Below are 19,978 nucleotides of genomic sequence, written 5' to 3'. Positions count from 1 at the left end.
AGTCACAGTTTTCATAGTTTGATGACCTACAGGTTGTATTAAGTTATGTTTCTTGGAAAAAAATAGCAAGCAAATAGGCAATATTCATGGATTAGAAAAAAGTCCTATATTTGGTATACATTGTTTTGTGCAGCCAGCCCTTTGAGGCTTATTCCTAACTTATCTTTTTGTGTCTCATCTGCTGACACTTCCACCCATTCACAATATTAGCATGATACCTGGCATGTAATAGACAATTTATAAAATAATTAATTCAAAAGTCAATTAGGCATTCTGAGTGCCCACCATGTACGGACATTGTTCAAGGCTTTGGAAATACAGTGGTAAGCAAAACAAGTAAAACTTCTGGTCCCAGGCAGCTTATACTCAAGTAGGAAGGAAACATGAAAGAAGCAAGGAAAGAAATACATAGTATGTCAGGTAGCATTAAAAATAACACAGAATGAGGTAATAAAGAGTGAAGAAGAATCTGCTTTCTATCAGAAGATCAAGAAAGTTTTCATGTATGAGTTGACATATAAGCATACTTGAATGAAGTGGGAAATTAACATCTCTATAATAAGTGTTGAATAAATGAATGAATTACAAGCACAGGTGCACATAAGTGGCCCACAGTTTTCTGCATGCATTTGACTTTTTTTCCACAGGTTTCTGCTTCCCCCATATTGAGATAATAAGCCAGTCACAGTTAATGGTTTGGGGGAGGGTCTTCGATGTACCTGAGCCATACAACTTACTCTTGTAAGTTACAGCAAATCAATGTGGTCATGGGGAGTTATTTTCACTAGTGGGTGAGGTAGAGCCTCCCTGCTCTATTCTAGAAGAGAAGTATCAGACTATTTGGAGCGATAATAAAATTTAACCCTTCCCTACTCAAGTGATCCCAATATGCTTTACTGATTAAACCTTGATCTCCCTAAAATGAGCCTAATTAATTCTTCAGTTTCTTTGTGAGAGAATTTTTATGAGCTGCTATTATAACACTTAGTACATTGTTTTAAAGTTAATTGCTTATACATATATCTCATCCACGGGATCTCTTCCAAAGCACAGATTCCATCTTAATCACTCAGAAAATTATCAGGATGCTTGGCACAGAGTTCCCATTAAATAAATGTTTGTCAAATTAAATTGATGATTTGCCAGTTTCAGATTTTCTCTACACCTGCCAAAACATTGAACACACAAATAAATACAGTGGAGAAAGTTCTTTCAGTTTTCATTCAAGGACCTCTTGAAATACAACATAAAGTTGAAGATCATTATCCCTTTTGTGTTTTTACTAAAAAAGAGTCTTAACAATAAAATAAATCTTACATTGATTGGCACACAATAATTTACTGGTTTATTTTGGGAGTTGGAAGCCTGAAACACAATATTGTCAGGCTTTGGCCCCTGCAAGAAGCATCTCAATATTCTGAAATTATTTAAAAGGGGATGCATTGCCCTGTTATTTCTTCCTGCTCTACTAACAGGGTCTTTTTTTTTTTTTTCTCACGTTTACTTCAGCTACTAACAGGGTCTTAATCAAAGAGATCCATTGAGAATACTCTAGCCTATTTAATTCTACATGCAATATATTTGGCAGATTGCTGATGTGAATAAAAGGAGACTGCATGCGAGAGAGTAGCATAGACATATATATACTACCAAGTGTAAAATAGATAGCTGGTGGGAAGTTGCTGTATAACAAAGGGAGTTCAACTCGATGATGGATGATGCCTTAGAGGACTGGGACTGGGAGGGTGGGGGGGAGTCGAGGGAGGGAGGGAATACGGGGATATGTGTATAAATACAGATGATTGACCTTGGTGTACCTCAAAAACTGGTACAAGAGTGTAAAGCAATTATATTCCAATTAAGAAAAAAAAAAAAAAGGAAACAGCATGAAAGAGAAACAACTAGGCTGAATTTTCTTTTTCTTTTTTTTTTTTTTCTTTGCCATCATATGACTTCTGGAAATATTTTTTAAACGACTAAGGCTCAGATTCAGGCTAGCATATAGAAAGTTCTCTTATCCAATAGATACACACATAGAATTTTTAACAGACAAATATTCTCTTCTTACATTTTACCAAAAGCCAGTCATTTTGAGTGTGACTTTCTGCAAATACTTTCTGCCTGATTTCATACTATCCAAGTCAATGGAGAATAAAATAAATTTTTTTTTATTATTATTTTATTTTATTTTTTTGGGGGGTACACCAGGTTCAATCAACTGTTTTTATACACATATCCCCATATTCCCTCCCTTCCTTGACGCCCCCCCCCGATTCCCCCCCACCCTCCCTGCCCCAGTCCTCTAAGTCATCTTCCATCCTCGAGTTGGACTCCCTTTGTTATACAACAACTTCCCACTGACTATTTTACAGTTGGTAGTATATATATGTCTGTACTACTCTCCCGCTTCTTCTCAGTTTCCCCTTCACCCCCCGCCCCCTCCCATACCTCGAGTTCTCCAGTCCATTCCCTATATCTGCTTCCCTGTTCTTGTCACTGAGTTCATCAGTATCATTTTTAGATTCCGTATATGTGAGTTAGCATACAATATTTGTCTTTCTCTTTCTGACTTACTTCACTCTGTATGACAGATTGTAGTTCTATCCACCTCATTACATATAGCTCCATCTCATCCCTTTTTAGAGCTGAGTAATATTCCATTGTATATATATGCCACATCTTCTGTATCCATTCATTTGTTGATGGGCATTTAGGTTGCTTCCATGTCCTGGCTATTGTAAAGAGTGCTGCAATAAACATGATGGTATAAGTTTCTTTTGGGATTATGGTTTTCTTTGGGTATATGCCCAGGAGTGGGATGACTGGATCATATGGTAGTTCTATGTGTAGTTTTTTAAGGAACCTCCACATTGTTTTCCATAGTGGCTGTACCAACTTACAGTCCCACCAACAGTGCAGGAGAGTTCCCTTTTCTCCACACCCTCTCCAACATTTGTTGTTTCCAGACTTTGTGATGATGGCCATTCTGATTGGTGTGAGGTGATACCTCATTGTGGCTTTCACCTGCATTTCTCTGATGATGAGTGATGTTGAGCATCTTTTCATGTGTTTGTTGGCCATCTGTATGTCTTCTTTGGAGAAATGTCTATTTAGGTCTTCTGCCCATTTGTGGATTGGGTTATTTGCTTTTTTGGTATGAAGCTGCATGAGCTGCTTGTATATTTTGGAGGTTAATCCTTTGTCCATTGTTTCATAGGCAATTATTTTTTCCCATTCTGAGGGTTGCCTTTTAGTCTTGTTTATGGTTTCTTTTGCTGTGCAAAAGCTTTTAAGTTTCATGAAGTCCCATTCGTTTATTCTTGATTTTATTTCCATGATTCTAGGAGGTGGGTCAAAAAGGATGTTGCTTTGATGTATGTCAAAGAGTGTTCTGCCTATGTTTTCCTCTAGGAGTTTGATAGTGTCTGGCCTTATATGTAGGTCTTTAATCCATTTGGAGTTTACTTTTGTGTATGGTGTTAGGAAGTGTTCTAATTTCATTCTTTTACATGTTGCTGTCCAATTTTCCCAGCACCACTTATTGAAGAGGCTGTCTTTTTTCCATTGTATACTCGTGCCTCCTTTGTCAAAGATAAGGTGCCCATATGTGTTTGGGCTTACTTCTGAGTTCTCTATTCTGTTCCATTGATCTTCCTTTCTATTTTTGTGCCAGTACCATACTGTCTTGATCACTATGGCCTTGTAGTATAGTTTGAAGTCAGGAAGCCTGATTCCACCAACTCCATTTTTCCTTCTCAAGATTGCTTTGGCTATTCGGGGTCTTTTTTTTTTTTTTTTTTTTTTTTTTTCTGCAATAAATCAGTATCTTTTATTTATTATTATTTTTTTAAAGCAAACCAGTGAAGGAAAGGACAAAAACCTTTGGTTCACTTATGTATTTATGAATGGAAAAAATTTATAATGTAAGTTCACTCATTAAAAACCTTAGGTATGAACTACAACATTACAGGTAACCCTTTTTTTGTTTTTGTTTCACATGGAGACCTTAGAGACTCAATTCGTTTCAAGAGACCTAAGTACGAGTGCTCCAAGGAGGTATCACACAAATTGGAAGCATCTTGGATTTTTTCAGTATATTTGAATACATAACTCTGTATGCATGCTTTCAACACACAGTATATTTCAAGAATGAGAGAGTCTAAACACAAAGTATGACCAGCACCAGCATTTCAGTTTTCTGATTTTCATATTAGTCTGACAGAGCGTTAGTAACCATGCGGCACTGAAACAGGTAATGGCACGATCTGAATCATGATGTGTTAAATATTACACCCCATACCCCCGAAGAGTTAGGCTGGTCATGAAGTTAACATTGTGTAAGTACGTCTATAAGCACAATCAGTGATGGCCAGCCTCTTGTAGAGACTGCCGTTAGCAGTACACCAACTGCCTCAGAGATGTATGCTTACAGGCAGACATTCAATTATACCAATAAAACAGCATGTCCTGAAAATATGGGCACATTTTAAAACATTTTAAGACAATTCTGTTAACCATAATAGTCCCACAGTATGACTGAGTGATAATAAGAACCTACTTTCAAAGCAAAAATTTAATCAGTATAGTGCATGATTGATTCCACATAGTTCCCAGGAAACAGACCAGTCACTCGATTGCAGACTCCTTCATACCAGCCGTCGTCGTTCTTCTTTATTACATAGATGATTGCACCCTCCATAAATGACAGCTCATCATCCTTGTCTTTTGTATAATCATATATTGCCACAACTTTCTCAATATAATTCTTGGGGGCCCAAGCAGGATCCCCGTCTGCATAGGGATCGTTGTACTGAACCACTGCAGCCTCCTCATCTTCATAATCCACCGGTGGCGGCGGCGGCGGCGGTGGCGAGTCATCAAACATGGGGATGTCATCTGGTGGAGGGGGTGGTGGTGGAGTCGGACTGTCAGCAATTGAATTCTGAGAATAAAGTGGGCCTCCATTAACATGAGGCTGAGCAGAAAACTGAGCCGTCACAGAGGGAGTCCGTCTGTATCCACCAGAAGATGTCGAGGAAGTGGTAGAGTTGTGTCGAGAAATCTGCCTGGTCATTGTGCCATACTGGGAACCAGGAGCTGAGCCCGGGGCTGCTGGTCCAATAGTGGGTGGTGAGGGTGTAGGCACGGCAATGGGAATGCCAATACTGCTGCCGCCACTGTTCTCTCGGCTGCCACTTCCTCCGCTGCTTCCACTGTGTGTCCTCGGTCTCTGATTTAGAGAAGCTGTCCTGCCTGGACTATGCTGACTTCCAAGCCTAGCAGGACTTGTCATGTAGTCATTAGGAACTGTTGGAGGTTTAACAGGTTCCAGGGTTTTGTAAGGAGTATTTCGTCCCAGCGTTCCCCGGCCTGCCATGGGAGGACTCGGTGGCTTCTGAGTAGGAGGATTTGTTCTCGACAGTGTGCCAGTTCTCGCAGGCTGGTTGTTTCCAGCTTGACACCATGGCCCACATCATCCAGCACTGTATAGTCAATAGGCTTCCGAATATACCTCACAGGGCGCTCCGTGTTTGCAGGCGCTATGATTTTGTGAGTTCTTGATGTGTTCTTATTTGTTGTCAAAATACCAATCTCTCTTCGAGCCACTTTCTCTTTATGGATGTCCACAGTCTGTGAGATATGATTGATGGAAGACTCCATTCTCCGAAGCTGAGAGGCTTGGATGTCCAGCAATTGGAGTACATTGTTAGCCAATGCATTTATTTGATAAGCAACACTAGCTAGGGATTGGGTTGTGTAGGCTTTGGTCTCTTCTAAAGCTTTTCTCTTGTCTGTAGCCTGTATGTAGTTGTTCTCACAGTAGTCCGCCACCCGGGTCAGGTTCTGGTAACTCTCTATCAGCGCCCTCTTGCCGGACGGGATCTCCTCCTCTAGTAACATCTGCAGCTCTGCCATTTTCCACCCCTCTGCATCGCTTCCTCTCGCGTTGAAAAGATAGAGGCAGCAGGGTCCGCGGAGGCTCCGTGCGCCTCACAGCCCGGATACGAACCGCCTGCCCGCCCTCCCGCCTGGTATTGTGGGAGGGCACTTCCTCCTCTTCCTCCTCACTCTCTCCGCTCGCCTCCACCCACTTCGCGCAGCCGCCGCAAGCTCGTTCTCTCGCGAGTCTTCCTGTCTTTCCCGCCCCCCCTTCCCTACCCTTCCTATTCGGGGTCTTTTGCGTTTCCATACAAATCGTAAGATTTCTTGCTCTAGTTCTGGGAAAAATGCCATTGGTAATCTGATCGGGATTGCATTAAATCTGTAAATTGCTTTGGGTAGTACAGTCACTTTCACGATGTTGATTCTTCCAATCCAGGAACATGGTATATCCCTCCATCTGTTTGTGTCGTCTTTGATTTCTTTCATCAATGTCTTAAAGTTTTCTGCATACAGATCTTTTGCCTCCTTAGGCAGGTTTATTCCTAGGTATTTGATTCTTTTGGTTGCAATGGTGAATGGGAGAGTTTCCTTAATTTCTCTTTCTGCTCTTCCGTTGTTAGTGTATAGGAATGCAAGAGATTTCTGTGCATTAATTTTGTATCCTGCTACTTTACTAAACTCATCAATGAGTGCTAGCAGTTTTCTGGTAGAGTCTTTAGGGTTTTCTATATATAGTATCATGTCATCTGCAAAGAGTGATAATTTTACTTCTTCTTTTCCAATTTGGATTCCTTTAATTTCTTTTTCTTCTCTGATTGCTGTGGCTAATACTTCCAAAACTATGTTGAATAACAGTGGTGAGAGTGGACACCCTTGTCTTGTTCCTGTTCTTAGAGGGAATTCTTCCAGTTTTTCTCCATTGAGAACAATGTTGGCTTTTGGTTTGTCATATATGGCTTTTATGATGTTGAGGTAATTTCCTTCTATGCCCATTTTCTGGAGAGCTTTTATCATAAATGGATGTTGAACTTTGTCAAAAGCTTTTTCTGCATCTATTGAAATGATCATATGGTTTTTATCCTTCAGTTTGTTGATATGATGTATCACGTTGATTGATTTGCGTATATTGAAGAATCCTTGCATCCCAGGGATAAACCCCACTTGATCGTGGTGTATGATTTTTTTAATGTGCTGTTGCAGTCTGTTAGCTAGTATTTTGTTGAGGATTTTTGCATCTATATTCATCAGTGATATTGGTCTGTAGTTTTCTTTTTTTGTGACATCTTTGCCTGGTTTTGGTATCAGGGTGATGGTAGCCTCATAGAATGAGTTTGGGAGTGCTCCGCCTTCTGCAATATTTTGGAAGAGTTTGAGAAGGATAGGTGTTAACTCTTCTCGAAATGTTTGATAGAATTCGCCTGTGATTCCATCTGCTCCTGGGCTTTTGTGTGTTGGGAGATTTTTAATCACTGCCTCAATTTCTGTACTTGTGATTGGTCTGTTCATGGTTTCTATTTCTTCCTGGTTCAGTCTTGGAAGATTGTATTTTTCTAAGAATGTATCCATTTCTTCCAGGTTATCCAATTGATTGGCATATAGTTGCTTGTAGTCGTCTCTCATGATGTTTTGTATTTCTGAGGTGTCCGTTGTGACTTCTCCTTTTTCATTTCTAATTCTGTTGATTTGCATCTTCTCCCTTTTTTTCTTGATGAGTCTGGCTAATGGTTTATCAATTTTGTTAATCTTCTCAAAGAACCAGCTTTTAGTTTTATTTATTTTTCTTATGGTTTCTTTCCTTTCTTTTTCATTTATTTCTGCTCTGATCTTTACGATTTCTTTCCTTCTGCTCACTTTGGGGTTTCTTTGTTCTTCTTTCTCTAGTTGTTTTAGGTGTAAGGTTAGGTTGTTTATTCGATCATTTTCTTGTTTCTTAAGGTAGGACTGTATTGCTATAAACTTCCCTCTTAGAACTGCTTTTGCTGCGTCCCATAGGTTTTGGGTTGTTGTGTTTTCGTTGTCATTTGTTTCTAGATACTTTTTGATTTCCTCTTTGATTTCTGTAATGATTCCTTGGTTGTTTAATAGTGAATTGTTTAGCCTCCATGTGTTTGTATTTTTTGCAGTTTTTTCCCTGTAATTGATATCTAGTCTCATGGCGTTGTGGTCTGAGAAGATGCTTGATATGATTTCAATTTTCTTGAATTTGCTGAGGTTTGATTTGTGACCCAAGATGTGATCTATCCTGGAAAATGTTCCGTGTGCACTTGAGAAGAAAGTGTAGTCTGTCGTTTTTGGATGGAATGTCCTATAAATATCAATTAAGTCGAGATGGTCTAATGTGTCATTTAAAGCTTGTGTGTCTTTATTGATTTTCTGTTTGGATGATCTGTCCATTGATGTAAGTGGGGTGTTCAAGTCTCCCACTATAATTGTGTTACTGTCGATGTCCCCTTTTATAGCTGTTAGCATTTGCCTTATGTATTGAGGTGCTCCTATATTGGGGGCATAGATATTTACCATTGTGATATGTTCTTCTTGGATGGATCCCTTGATCATTATGTAGTGCCCTTCCTTGTCTCTTTTAATAGTCTTTACTTTCAAGTCTAATTTGTCTGATATGAGTATTGCTACTCCAGCTTTCTTTTGACTTCCATTTGCATGGAATATCTTTTTCCATCCCTTCACTTTCAGTCTATATGTATCCCTTGGTCTGAAGTGGGTTTCTTGTAGGCAGCATATAGAAGGGTCTTGTTTTTGTATCCATTCAGCCAGTCTGTGTCTTTTGGTTGGAGCATTTAATCCATTTACATTTAAAGTGATTATTGACATGTGTGTTCCAATGACCATTTTCTGAATTGTTTTGGGTTTGTATTTGTAGGTGTTTTCCTTTTCTTGTGTTTCCTACTTAGAGAAGTTCCTTTAGCACTTGTTGTAAGGCTGGTTTGGTGGTGCTGAATTCTCTTAACTTTTGCTTGTCTGGAAAGCTTTTGATTTCTCCCTCAAATCTGAATGAGATTCTTGCTGGGTAAAGTATTCTTGGCTGTAGGTTTCTCTCTTTCAGGACTTTCAGTATATCCTGCCATTCCCTTCTGGCCTGCAGAGTTTCTGTAGAAAGGTCAGCTGTTATCCTGATGGGTTTTCCCTTATATGTTGTTTGTTGCTTTTCTCTTGCTGCTTTTAATATTTTTTCTTTGTGTTGAATTGTCGTTAGTTTGATTAATATGTGTCTTGGTGTATTTCTCCTTGGGTTTATTCTGTATGGGACTCTCTGTGCTTCTTGGACTTGGTTCATTATTTCCTTTCCCATGTTGGGGAAGTTTTCCACTAGAACCTCTTCAAATATTTTCACAGACCCTTTCTTGTTTTCTTCTTCTTCTGGGATGCCTATAATTCGAATGTTGGTACGTTTAAGGTTATCACTGAGGTCTCTGAGGCTGTCTTCTAGTCTTTTTATTTTTTTATCTTTTTCCTGCTCTGTGGCGTTTATTTCTCCCATTCTATCTTCCAACTCACTTATTCGTTCTTCTGCCTCAGTCATTCTGCTGGTTAGAGCATCTAGAGTATTTTTAATTTCAGTTATTTTGTTATCCATTGCTGTTTGTTTTTCTGAGTTCTTATGAACTGTTTCTTGTACTTTCTCTAATTTGTTATCGAGATTTTGTATCATTTTTACTATCATTACTCTAAATTCTTTTTCAGGCATTTTTCCTATTTCCTCCTCATTTATTTGGTCTTGTGGGTTTTTTTCCTGCTCCTTTGCCTGCATGGTGTTTCTTTGTTTCCTCATGGTTGTCCAAGCTTTTGGGGTTGCTTGTCCTGGTGATAGAGGTGTTTATAGAAGACTGTCCAAGCCTCAGACTAATGTCCAAGTATTGGATTAGACGAATATTCAGTCTAGGAAACACATACATGTATAAGACACACAATTATTGAATCCGTTAGGACATAAGGCTCTGGAAAGACCTGACAGAACCCCAGTGTGCTATCAGATATTCAGAGAGAAACCCAGCAGAAATTGACAACTGAAACAGAACAAATCAGAGACAAAAGCAAAAGCAAACAAACAACAAATAACACCCTACACATACAAACATCAATCCAGGGAGATTTTGTAAGCTAGGATCAAATATAGAAATGAGCTGGAGTACCACCAGAGAGAATGGAGATTCTCAGAATGTAATTAGACAACTGTACTAAGAACTAAGATATAGACAAAAGCCTAATATTAATACCAAGGCAGTGCATCATCTGGAGAATAGAGCAAGGAGTCTGAGCAGACCGATAGTGTTGCTTATAAGTATGTTAAGATAAAATACACTTAAAATGGCTGGAAGAAAGGGGAACAGAAGAGCGTAATGTGGTTGGAAATATGCAAAGAAAAAGAAAGGAATAGAAGTGTATAAAAGAAAGGGATGAAAGTAAAGTATGAAAGATATTTTGTCCGTACTACCAAAAACTTAGCTAGATATAGAAGTATTTTAAAAGGCAAAAAAAAAAAAAAAGAGTAAAAAATATCCTTATAAAATTATGTTGTAAAACTTGTAGATCCCTTAGGGCTAAGATCGTATTTAATAAATCAAAAAAAAAAAAAAAAAGAGAGAAAGGAAAAAAAAAAAAAAAATCCAGAACTGATCCCCGAATGGACCAGTTCAATAGGTATTGATACTACTATTTCTGTTTCCTTAGCGTCTCAGCTGTAAGTGTCCTTTTCCTTGCCTTGGGTTTTTTTTTTTTGCGTTATTCTGTGACCAGCAGAGGTTCCTTTATTGTTCGTCTGTAAGCCTCGGTGTGTGGGGAGGGAGAGGGTGCAATAGTGGCTCCTTCTCCTGGGAGGGAGTGAGCAGTGGCGCACTGTTGCTTCAGTCAGGCTTGGAGGTGCCTGTTGCAGAGGGCGCTGGTGGCTCAGGCGTACACAGAAAGTCTTAGAGTTGGGCCTCTCTCGGGGTTTTTTCTTTTTGATGCTGGTTTTTGTTTTTGTTTTTTTCCTCTCGGCAGCCTCCCTGCTGCTGGCGTTGCAAGGAGTTTTAATCTAGCCCCGCCCGAGCACCTGAGGGTGCTTGTTATCCCTGAGCGCCTTATGTGGCCCCGCAGGGCATCTCTCCGCTGCCTGTTGCAGAGGCGCCGAAAGAGAGAGAGAGGCTATGCGCGCGGCTCCTCCTCCCCGCCAGGGAGCCTGCAGCCTCCAGCCGCCATCATGGCCGGGCAGCTCTCAGGGATCGGCATTCCTCTCCGCGGACCTCCTCCCTCCTGTCCTCTCGGTCCGTCACCCTACCGGCAACAATGTTTCTCCCCCTGAACCAGCTCTCCGGTTCCCACGCTCCCGCTCCTGGACCCTCCGTTCAGCCGCGGATCGATGTCTCGGTCCGGGAACGCTGAGCTGCGCTGTGGACCCTCCGTATGTTTCTCACTCCCTCCCGTCTGCCACAGCTCCGCCGCTTCACCCTCTTTGAGCCCTCGTAGATGCCTCCCTACCGGCTATGTCAGGTTCTCCGCAGCCCTTTCCGGTGTCCGAGGCCGTCTGCTGGTGTTCAGCTGGTTCTCTGTGGGAATGACTGTGTCCTTCCGTGCATTCCCAATGCATCTGTGGAGAGGGATGCACTCCACGTCTCTCTACTTCGCCGCCATCTTTTTCTCGCCGAGAATAAAATAAATTTTTAAGAATATATTCGTATTTATATGAAACAGTAAACTCATGAGCACTTGCATTGTTTTCCTGTTGTTCATGATGAGATATAATTGACTCCTTCCTAGAATTGAAATGACAAAGAAAAAAGCATTAAAGTCCTACATTAAAAACAAATAAATCTTTTCTCTTGGTTTCAAGAGAAAGACAAAATTTGAAGGCTCAAATCCATAGCCATTCATCCAGGAAATTTTGTATATCTGTTCCTAGACAAAATTCATCGTGCAACAGATTAAGTTTAAAACAATGGACTTCCGACCAAGATGTTAGATTGAACAGAATGGAAAACACTTTCTTGGCCTAAATCATAGAAAATGATGAATGATATATATATTTAAAGTATTAAAAATGTATCTCTGAGACTACAGTCATGGACAGGAAATGCCTAAGTGCCCTAAAAACAAAACCAAACCACTGCCAAAACAAAAATCACCTCACAATAATTTTGTTAACCAAGCATCAAAACTGAGCAACTGACAATATACTACAACCAGATGAGTAACTTGTAAGTCAAAGTTGAAACATCTACAAAAGGAGGGTATGGACAGTGTACTTTAAGTAGCAAGAATAAGGATCCCACTTTGAAGCTGGATTTCAAGAAATGATGACCTCTTATATAAATGCTGGTCTAGAGTTTTATTCTGGAAGTAAGGAGAAATGAAATCATGAATAACTGATATCCTGAGACTAAAATATAGTTTCAAGGATCAGCTTCATGCAAACCATATAGTACACAAACCCTAAGTCTAAAAATCTCACATACAATCTATTTCAGAATTGGTGAACCCCGTAGAAAAGAGGCAGAGATAACCAGGAAACAGTGCTCTGGAAGACATCCACACACACCACTCACATTAGGCTCCTGAGATGTAACTCCATGAAATCTGAACTCTCTGACCATAAATATGTGTGACCAGTGGATATATGAGAAAGTTCAATGCTAAGGAAGACAGCTATAAAGTGAATAACTGGGAGGATTTATGATTGGGAATTAGAGCCATCTGAGGGGGACTTTAAAATAAACATGTGATATGTGTAAAGAACTAAAGGGGTTAGTAACATCTTTAAAATAAAAAAGGGCACATTATGGAGAAAGGTCAGACAATTCTGTAATTCAACAAAGTAGAAATCTTAAGAGGATTACTCACAGTCTATGTGACCTTAGATGTGTTACTCAACACTCTCCCCCTCAGTTTCCCATGGAGTTAAAGTGGGATTTAATACAGTTAAAGCACTTAGGACCTGGTGCAACATGATCAATCATTACATATTAGCACTTATTACTATTAGAGATGATGGCATATCTTTAAAACATAAAGAGGCTAAAATTAGCAATTAGCAGTTTGAAAAGTTCTTGTTTAAAGGGAGATCAACTCGATGATGGGTGATGCCTTAGAGGGCCAGGACAGGGAGCGGGGGAGGGAGTCACAGGAGGGAGGGGATATGGGGATATATGTATAAATACAGCTGATTCAGTTTGGTGTACCTCAAAAGCTGGTACAAGAGTGTAGAGTAATTATATTCCAATAAAGAGCTTAAAAAAAAAGAAAAAAGAAAAAAATGAAAAGTTCTTGTTTAGATTAGAACATTTTAATAGAAAAGTTGAAAATCAGAGAACCAACAAGAGTGAAGGCCAATATAATAATATTGTATATAAATTGAGGAAATTTCAGAGAATTTAAAACAAATAGACTTAGAATTGGAAAAACACTGAGAAAATTTAAGATACACAGGATTAGTTTCAGAAATGCTAGTGTATTCCTAATATACATACAGAGACAAAAAATGAGAAGAATTAACAAAGAAATAATTTTTTTTGAATTTAAAAAATTACACTCAGTCCTAAGATGACTAATAAAATAAATCCACAACAGAACTGCAGATTACCAAGAACATTCAAAATTGCATGAAAGAAAAAAGCACTTACAAAGGAACAGAAATTAAACCTTTTCATCCGTAACAATATATGTTAGAGACAATGGGATAATGTCTTCAAATTGCTGAAATAAAAATATTAATAATTATATTTAAAAAAAACAGGATGGATCTAAATGATATCAAATCTGGTTTTGAATTTATCTAAGCAATGCCTCAACACCATGGAAATTTGCCTAGTCACATCTGTGGAATTTCTTTGGTCCTGTATTGCATACTTGACTAGGCATTGAGAGTTAAAATGTTTTAATATGATTGTCAGAGGTAAGGGGATCAGAACATGACCTGAAATGGAAGATTTCTGAGCATCAGTGTTTGATGATCTCCATTTTCTGAGAGTTTAGTTTAATAGTCAGAGACAGACAGCAAACAAATGTTCCCATTACTGAATATACAACAACAAGTATGTTAATTACTATGAAGGGAAAAGATGAATTGCTGCTAACATGTAGGACAGGAAAACCTGTAGTCTGGGAGTCAAAGAAGGTCAGAGACTAAAAGAATGTGCAGCTGTTAACTATGTGGGATTAAAATATGAATGAGATTTAGAGCTGCATATAATAAGATGAATCCCAAATTGTGAAAGGGATACCACCATCATTTATCCAAAATGTTATAATAAAAATGCATAATAATGCCAAAATTAACTCAGTCCACTTGTAATACAGGCTAATTTAGTGCTATGTAGTTCTATATTTGGTTCTTTTATCTTTATATATTAATTTTAAAAAGTGGCTTTATGTACTTGAAATAGTCACTTTCTATTATTATTCTTACTATTATTTAGACAAGAATGAAGATTCTCTCCTTCCTAAAATAAGTCTGGGAGAAAATATTTTGTGAAAATTCTCTTTGAACATAATAAACTATCTTATCCTTGATCCCTAACATCTCATCTCAGATTGGGATGCTCACAGACTAAGCAAATATATCAATTTCTAAGCAAATATATCAATTTCTCCTCCCCAATGATTTCAGCATCTTAATATTGATATTATTTGAATAAAGTTATCCCCAGGTTTTCATCATTCCATCAATGTGAAAAGATAGGTGATTTCCCTTTTCTTTTAAGTCAGAAAGGCTCTTTCATAGAGTAATAGTTAAAGATTCCTTGATGAAAGTTAATGGAGAAGAAAAATATCATAATTGTTTCATCACTATTCTATTCTTATGTGAGATTTCTATCTTACAATTCAAGTAATCTAATAAGCACAAAAATAAGCATTTGAACAATTTTTTCTGGGATTAGGCATAAGGCTTAGAGTATGGTAAAATCATTTTTCTTTAGGGGGTTAGTTTTTCTTCAGGATTCCTTAGGCATTTTAATATATTGAGAAGTTTATTTTTTTTTAATTTGTTTTATTTTGGATGCTAGAGATTTTTTTCAATCAAAAAAAAAAAAAGGTAAGAATAATACACACAAAAAATGGAATTTGGTTGGGGAAGACTCGTTACTAAGCATACTTCTAGTGTTATAGACTTCACACTCTACAGGTTGCATTATAACTACACAGTAATTGCAGTCTGTGAGCATTCAGAATCAATTACCTTCTATGTTCCAAGGTCAAAGCAGGGCGGAACATGATTGATGTAGTCAGGATCTATAACACTTTACTTTGGAAAATCTCTTACTTTCACACACCCAACCCAATTTTCACAATGTATTTCACCCAAAACTCTTACTTTCACACACCCAACCCATTTCAGTCAACAATGAATTAATTATGAGCCATTTCTGAATGTGTGCAAAAGCAGATAGTCACACTTCTCATTTTAGAAATTAATTTCAACAAAATATCATAGATGATCCAAAGAATCCCTGTGGACAGGAAAGAGTCAGAGAGTAAATAATCTCATGTTTTAAGGATACATAATCTTGGGAATTTATGAGACAAGTTCCTTTTCTATCATTGTTTTTTCCTTATATGTGTACATAGTGTGTAGAGTGGATATAACCAGCCAACACAGATTAGAAAGGATACTTTTCTGCTTGGATGGAAAAGTCTGTGGGCTCCTGTGATGGCTCATCAAGTTTCTTCCTCATCTGAGAGGACAGTCTAGCCCAATATTTTTAATACTAGTTGGGCAATCTCAAGAAACATCCAATTAATTTTTCCAGGTGCCCACTCACATTCTGTAAGTAAATATGGAGGAATGAGTTAAAATTTTGGAAGCTGGAAACCACCCTCAGGTAGGACAATGCTCAGTTGAGTCCATGCAATTTTGGTTACGTGAGGTGGGCGGGATATAAGGAAACTGGAGAATTGCCACCTGGTCAGCCTCTCATGACTGTGAGTAAAGTCACAAGAAGGTGAATCAGAGAATTTTTATGGAGTAATTTTAAGAAGAATTTCTAAAGGTGATTAAAAATTGTCTACATGCTTTTGGAGCTATCAATTTTACCTACCAATTTCAGACCACAATATTTTAACCAGTACCCCTAAGTAATTTTAAATTTGCTGCCAGAAAGCTGAGAAACAATCATATCTCCCACCTCTGGGGACTTTATAGGAATTTATGACACGTATTTAGTGCTTTAACCTCATGTCCATCTCCATTATATATTGTGACAACTATTTAATTACATTAATGTGCAATTTGTATTTATGTAACGTATCAAGTCCTTTTTGAAAAAGTTATTTGAAGTCATAATATGACATAATGTCTTTAAAAATTTCCACAATGAAATTTATTTGAAGATACCTGCATTACATATAAGATATTTAAGCTGATTTAAGGTAGGGACTGTGTTTTCTTCACCATAATATACTGAATACCTAACAAAATGCCTGACATGTAGTACATGTTTAATTAATTATCTTTTTGCTCAGTTTGGTTATTGAATTGCCACTAAGTACTATATACTATGCTAAGAATACTTTGATTTTAAAAATACACTATAAATATAATAACACTCTCAGTGTGGTGGGAATGATTGAGATAGGAACAGGAATATCTGAGCCAAAAAAATAATCCATTTCTTTCTTTCTTTTGTCCTACTCAATTTTCAGGTTTCTGTTTTTAAGTTTGGTTGAAATCCTAACTTTTTATATCAAACCTTACTCAAAAACACTTTCTAATTTAAATACAATCCATTTGAACTTATATATTTCTTGCCTTTTAGGTCTAGTTCTTTTGAATTATTTAGTAGAATATCCTTAAGGCAATTAAAGGGATCCATTCAACAGGATTTAAGCCAACAAATCAGTCAGCAGTTTTTGGTCACCTCATAAAGCAGTTAAGTATTAAATCCAGCCCATGTATTTGATATTTCACATGCCTTCATAATAGAGCTATCAATTTTTGGATTTGCCAGCCAGTTGACAGAGTTAATACCCCAAAGGGCTATTGCAGTGTTAAGCTCCTAAAATTGTTTTAGACTCACCCATAAATTAGACTATAGCCCAATCATGTATGATTTTATCCTTGTGCTCCTTGAAAAAGCATGAGCTCAGTGTTCCAGAAACAACACTCTTTAGAAGAATAGCCTGTTGGATCTATTTATCTTTTATTAACTTTGATGCTGACTAAATATTCACATTCACCATAACATGCTGTAAGTTACACAAGCAACAATAAGATACTGCTTGACCTATTATTTTTGAAGTTGGTGCTTTAAGTATTAGCAGAGCCTAACACAGTTCAGGACAAATATGAAGTATTCAAAATATGTGAGTAGAAGGCTGAATAACTGATATGTCTATGTTCATTTGCACTGCTTGGCTAGAACAAGGCCTATCTTTGCAAAGAGGCCTAAAGTTTCATATATTGTGAGTATAAATCACATAAAGATTTTTACCAAAAATTATCCTTCCTAAGGTAAGGAAATTCATGAAAAAATATAAAATATGACAGTAAGTTTTTAAATTTTCATGTTTCACTCATGAAACACAGGCTTGTGTTATGCAATATATTTTTTTGTGATTTGTGAAAAATCAGCTCTGCGTCTGATGAGAAGTTTGTTCCTGAATTAGCATGTATGAATTAAGTCAGGTTACTGATATCAGTGTTACAAAAACTAAAGGAACACATACATTTTATATCACTGTTTACTATATTTAAAAAAATCATGTCCCAGAATAATTTCAATATGACTCTTAAGGAGACTTTTCTTTGACTTAAAAAATTTGAGGTGAAGAAGAATATGAAAATATGCATACATCTATCTGTCTACACACACATGCACACACACAATTATAACAGAAAGAATGACACAGCCTGGTCCAGCTCACTAGTCTTCCCCTCCCCTGCCTCCATTTCCAGTCAGAATAGCTGGCTCTAAGCTATTCATCAGCTGCATCCTAATTACCAAATTTTTAAAGATAGCTTTTAGGCCTTAGTATACTTGACAAATCTTCAGCACTTGGTTTTATTGACTGGTCCCCACTCCCACCCACACAATCTTTGGAAGAACTCCCTCTTGATGCATTCCTGTGACACTCTGGCTTTCCAACTCCTCTCTGTCTATCCTACCAGGAGTTTTTCTTCCCATGATACTATAGCCCTTACTCTGTATTGATTTCCCTTAAATCCTCCTCTTCTCCGTCTTCAATATAACTCACTTCTCATTGCTCCTATTTTCCATCTCCTCTTCTCCTCTCTTCTAGGGTACTTCCCTCTGGAATCTTTCCCTTCACTGACACCGATAGTTTTGACTGCTACCTACAGATGGATTATATCCTTAGATGGGGTCCAATAAACAGTACCCTCCTTCTCTAGCTGAATTCTGATCAGGTAGAGATAGAAGACAGACTTAGGTGGGTAGAAATAAAAACATCATATTTATATTTTGAAAAGGCCAGTGTCTTTGAATGTGACCTATATATTTGGAAATGTGGAATGTCAAACAATGAAACACAATAGAACAGGGAGCTACCCACCCATTCATTGGCAACAGTAGACCACTGTGGTCTGCTCTGTAGAAATATTATTTTTCTCCAAAGCACATCACATGACAAAGAACTTTTAATAACACATGCTTTCTGTAGATAAAGTGGCCCCCAAGATAAAGGAGAATGAAAGTTGCTGAGTTTCTTATACCTGGTTTGTCTTTTCAAATAATCAGATATAAGTGAGAAGATGAATTGAGGGAAGAGTATCGCAGAATTGATCTCCCTCCACAGAGAAAAAACCCTTCCCCCCATTAAATTTAATGATAACTCTCAAATCTATAAGTCCAATGTCATTTTCTATTCAGAAATATAGTCCCATGTAGTCCATAGACTGAAGGATTTTTTTTTTACTCAACCCTCTAACAGAACCTTTAAATGCAACATGTTAAAAATTGAACTTACCATATTCTACCATCAACCTGCTCTTCTTGGACGCCCATCTCAATGAACAAAACATTCAATCAGTTTCCAAATACAGAAAAATAAGTCCTTTCCTTCATTTCCCATACCTACCTGGTCAATAAGATCTATCAGATCTATGTAGCATCACTTTATCTGACCAATTTCTTCAATGCATTTTATCATTGACTTACTTTATCTTAATTTCTTATCTGTATACACCAAGGACATCTAAAATTTGTTTTTATCTCTGTCTAGCAATTCTAAAAAAGCTTTCTCTAAAATGTGCTCAGTGATATTTCCAAAAGAAAAATATAAATATAATACATATTATTGGTGTTGATAGTTTCCATTCACTCTGTACTTATTCTATGTTAGGCACAATCTAATCTATACAAATACACACACACACACACACACACACACACACACAAAGTAGTATAAGCAACTGCCATTCCTGCTTTAAAGGTGAACAAGTTGCCATTTGCCTAAATTTATACTCTAAGTAGCAGAAATAGAAATCTGACTCCAGAGACGGGGCACTTAAACATTACGCTATGCTGCCTTACTTCAAAAGAACAACTAAGTGATCGCTTTCTTGAATAAAGTTTTAAAGAGCTTCCCCTTTGCCTTTAACATAACATCAAAACACTCCTTGGCCCAAAAGGCTGTAATCTTACTAATACTATCCATCCCTCTTACCCTCTTTACCATCTAAACATCTTCCGGCACCATGTTAAATATTGCTTCCATGGTTTTGCTCTGCTGTTCTCTCCACTTTGAAATCTTTATATGGCTTCTGTGTTGAATAATAAAGGGGGTTCTTGAAATTCTTTGTCATTAACCCTATCTTCCTTCCTCTTTAATCAGTGAGAAGTGATTTATCTTATTTCAGATTCTATGGTATGAATGCATCACATTTAGTAATGGATTGGGTCACTGTTGACTTTGAAATATGTTGGGAGGTAATGCTTAGGTGCTACTCCCCTCCCCCACTTCCATCTCAAGCATGCTCCTACACTCATTCACCCTTTGGTGTTCTCTTCTTTTGCATTCTCCCTATACCTTGTGGCTGGCATAGTAAGGTCTTAGCAGCAGCCTAACACACCTACCTAAGATCCCTCTTTGTTTTCTTCTTTGCTTAAGTTTGGGTGTTTCCATCAATATTCTCTAAAAGTGATGAGAG

The 19,978-nt window shown here is 37.8% G+C and overlaps 1 protein-coding gene across 1 annotated transcript; it reads right to left on the bottom strand.

The window, feature by feature from the left end:
- Positions 1–3,814: 3,814 nt before the first annotated feature.
- On the bottom strand, positions 3,815–6,049 carry LOC130857253 (abl interactor 1-like). The gene is given in 2 exon segments (XM_057742751.1): positions 3,815–5,454; positions 5,457–6,049. Coding segments are annotated over 2 exon segments (1,341 nt in total). The 5' UTR covers positions 5,917–6,049; the 3' UTR covers positions 3,815–4,573.
- Between the last annotated feature and the right edge of the window lie 13,929 nt (positions 6,050–19,978).

The sequence above is a fragment of the Hippopotamus amphibius genome, chromosome 7, assembly GCF_030028045.1.
Source record: "Hippopotamus amphibius kiboko isolate mHipAmp2 chromosome 7, mHipAmp2.hap2, whole genome shotgun sequence".
Lineage (NCBI taxonomy): Eukaryota > Metazoa > Chordata > Mammalia > Artiodactyla > Hippopotamidae > Hippopotamus > Hippopotamus amphibius.
This window is presented reverse-complemented; position numbering and strand designations above follow the sequence as displayed.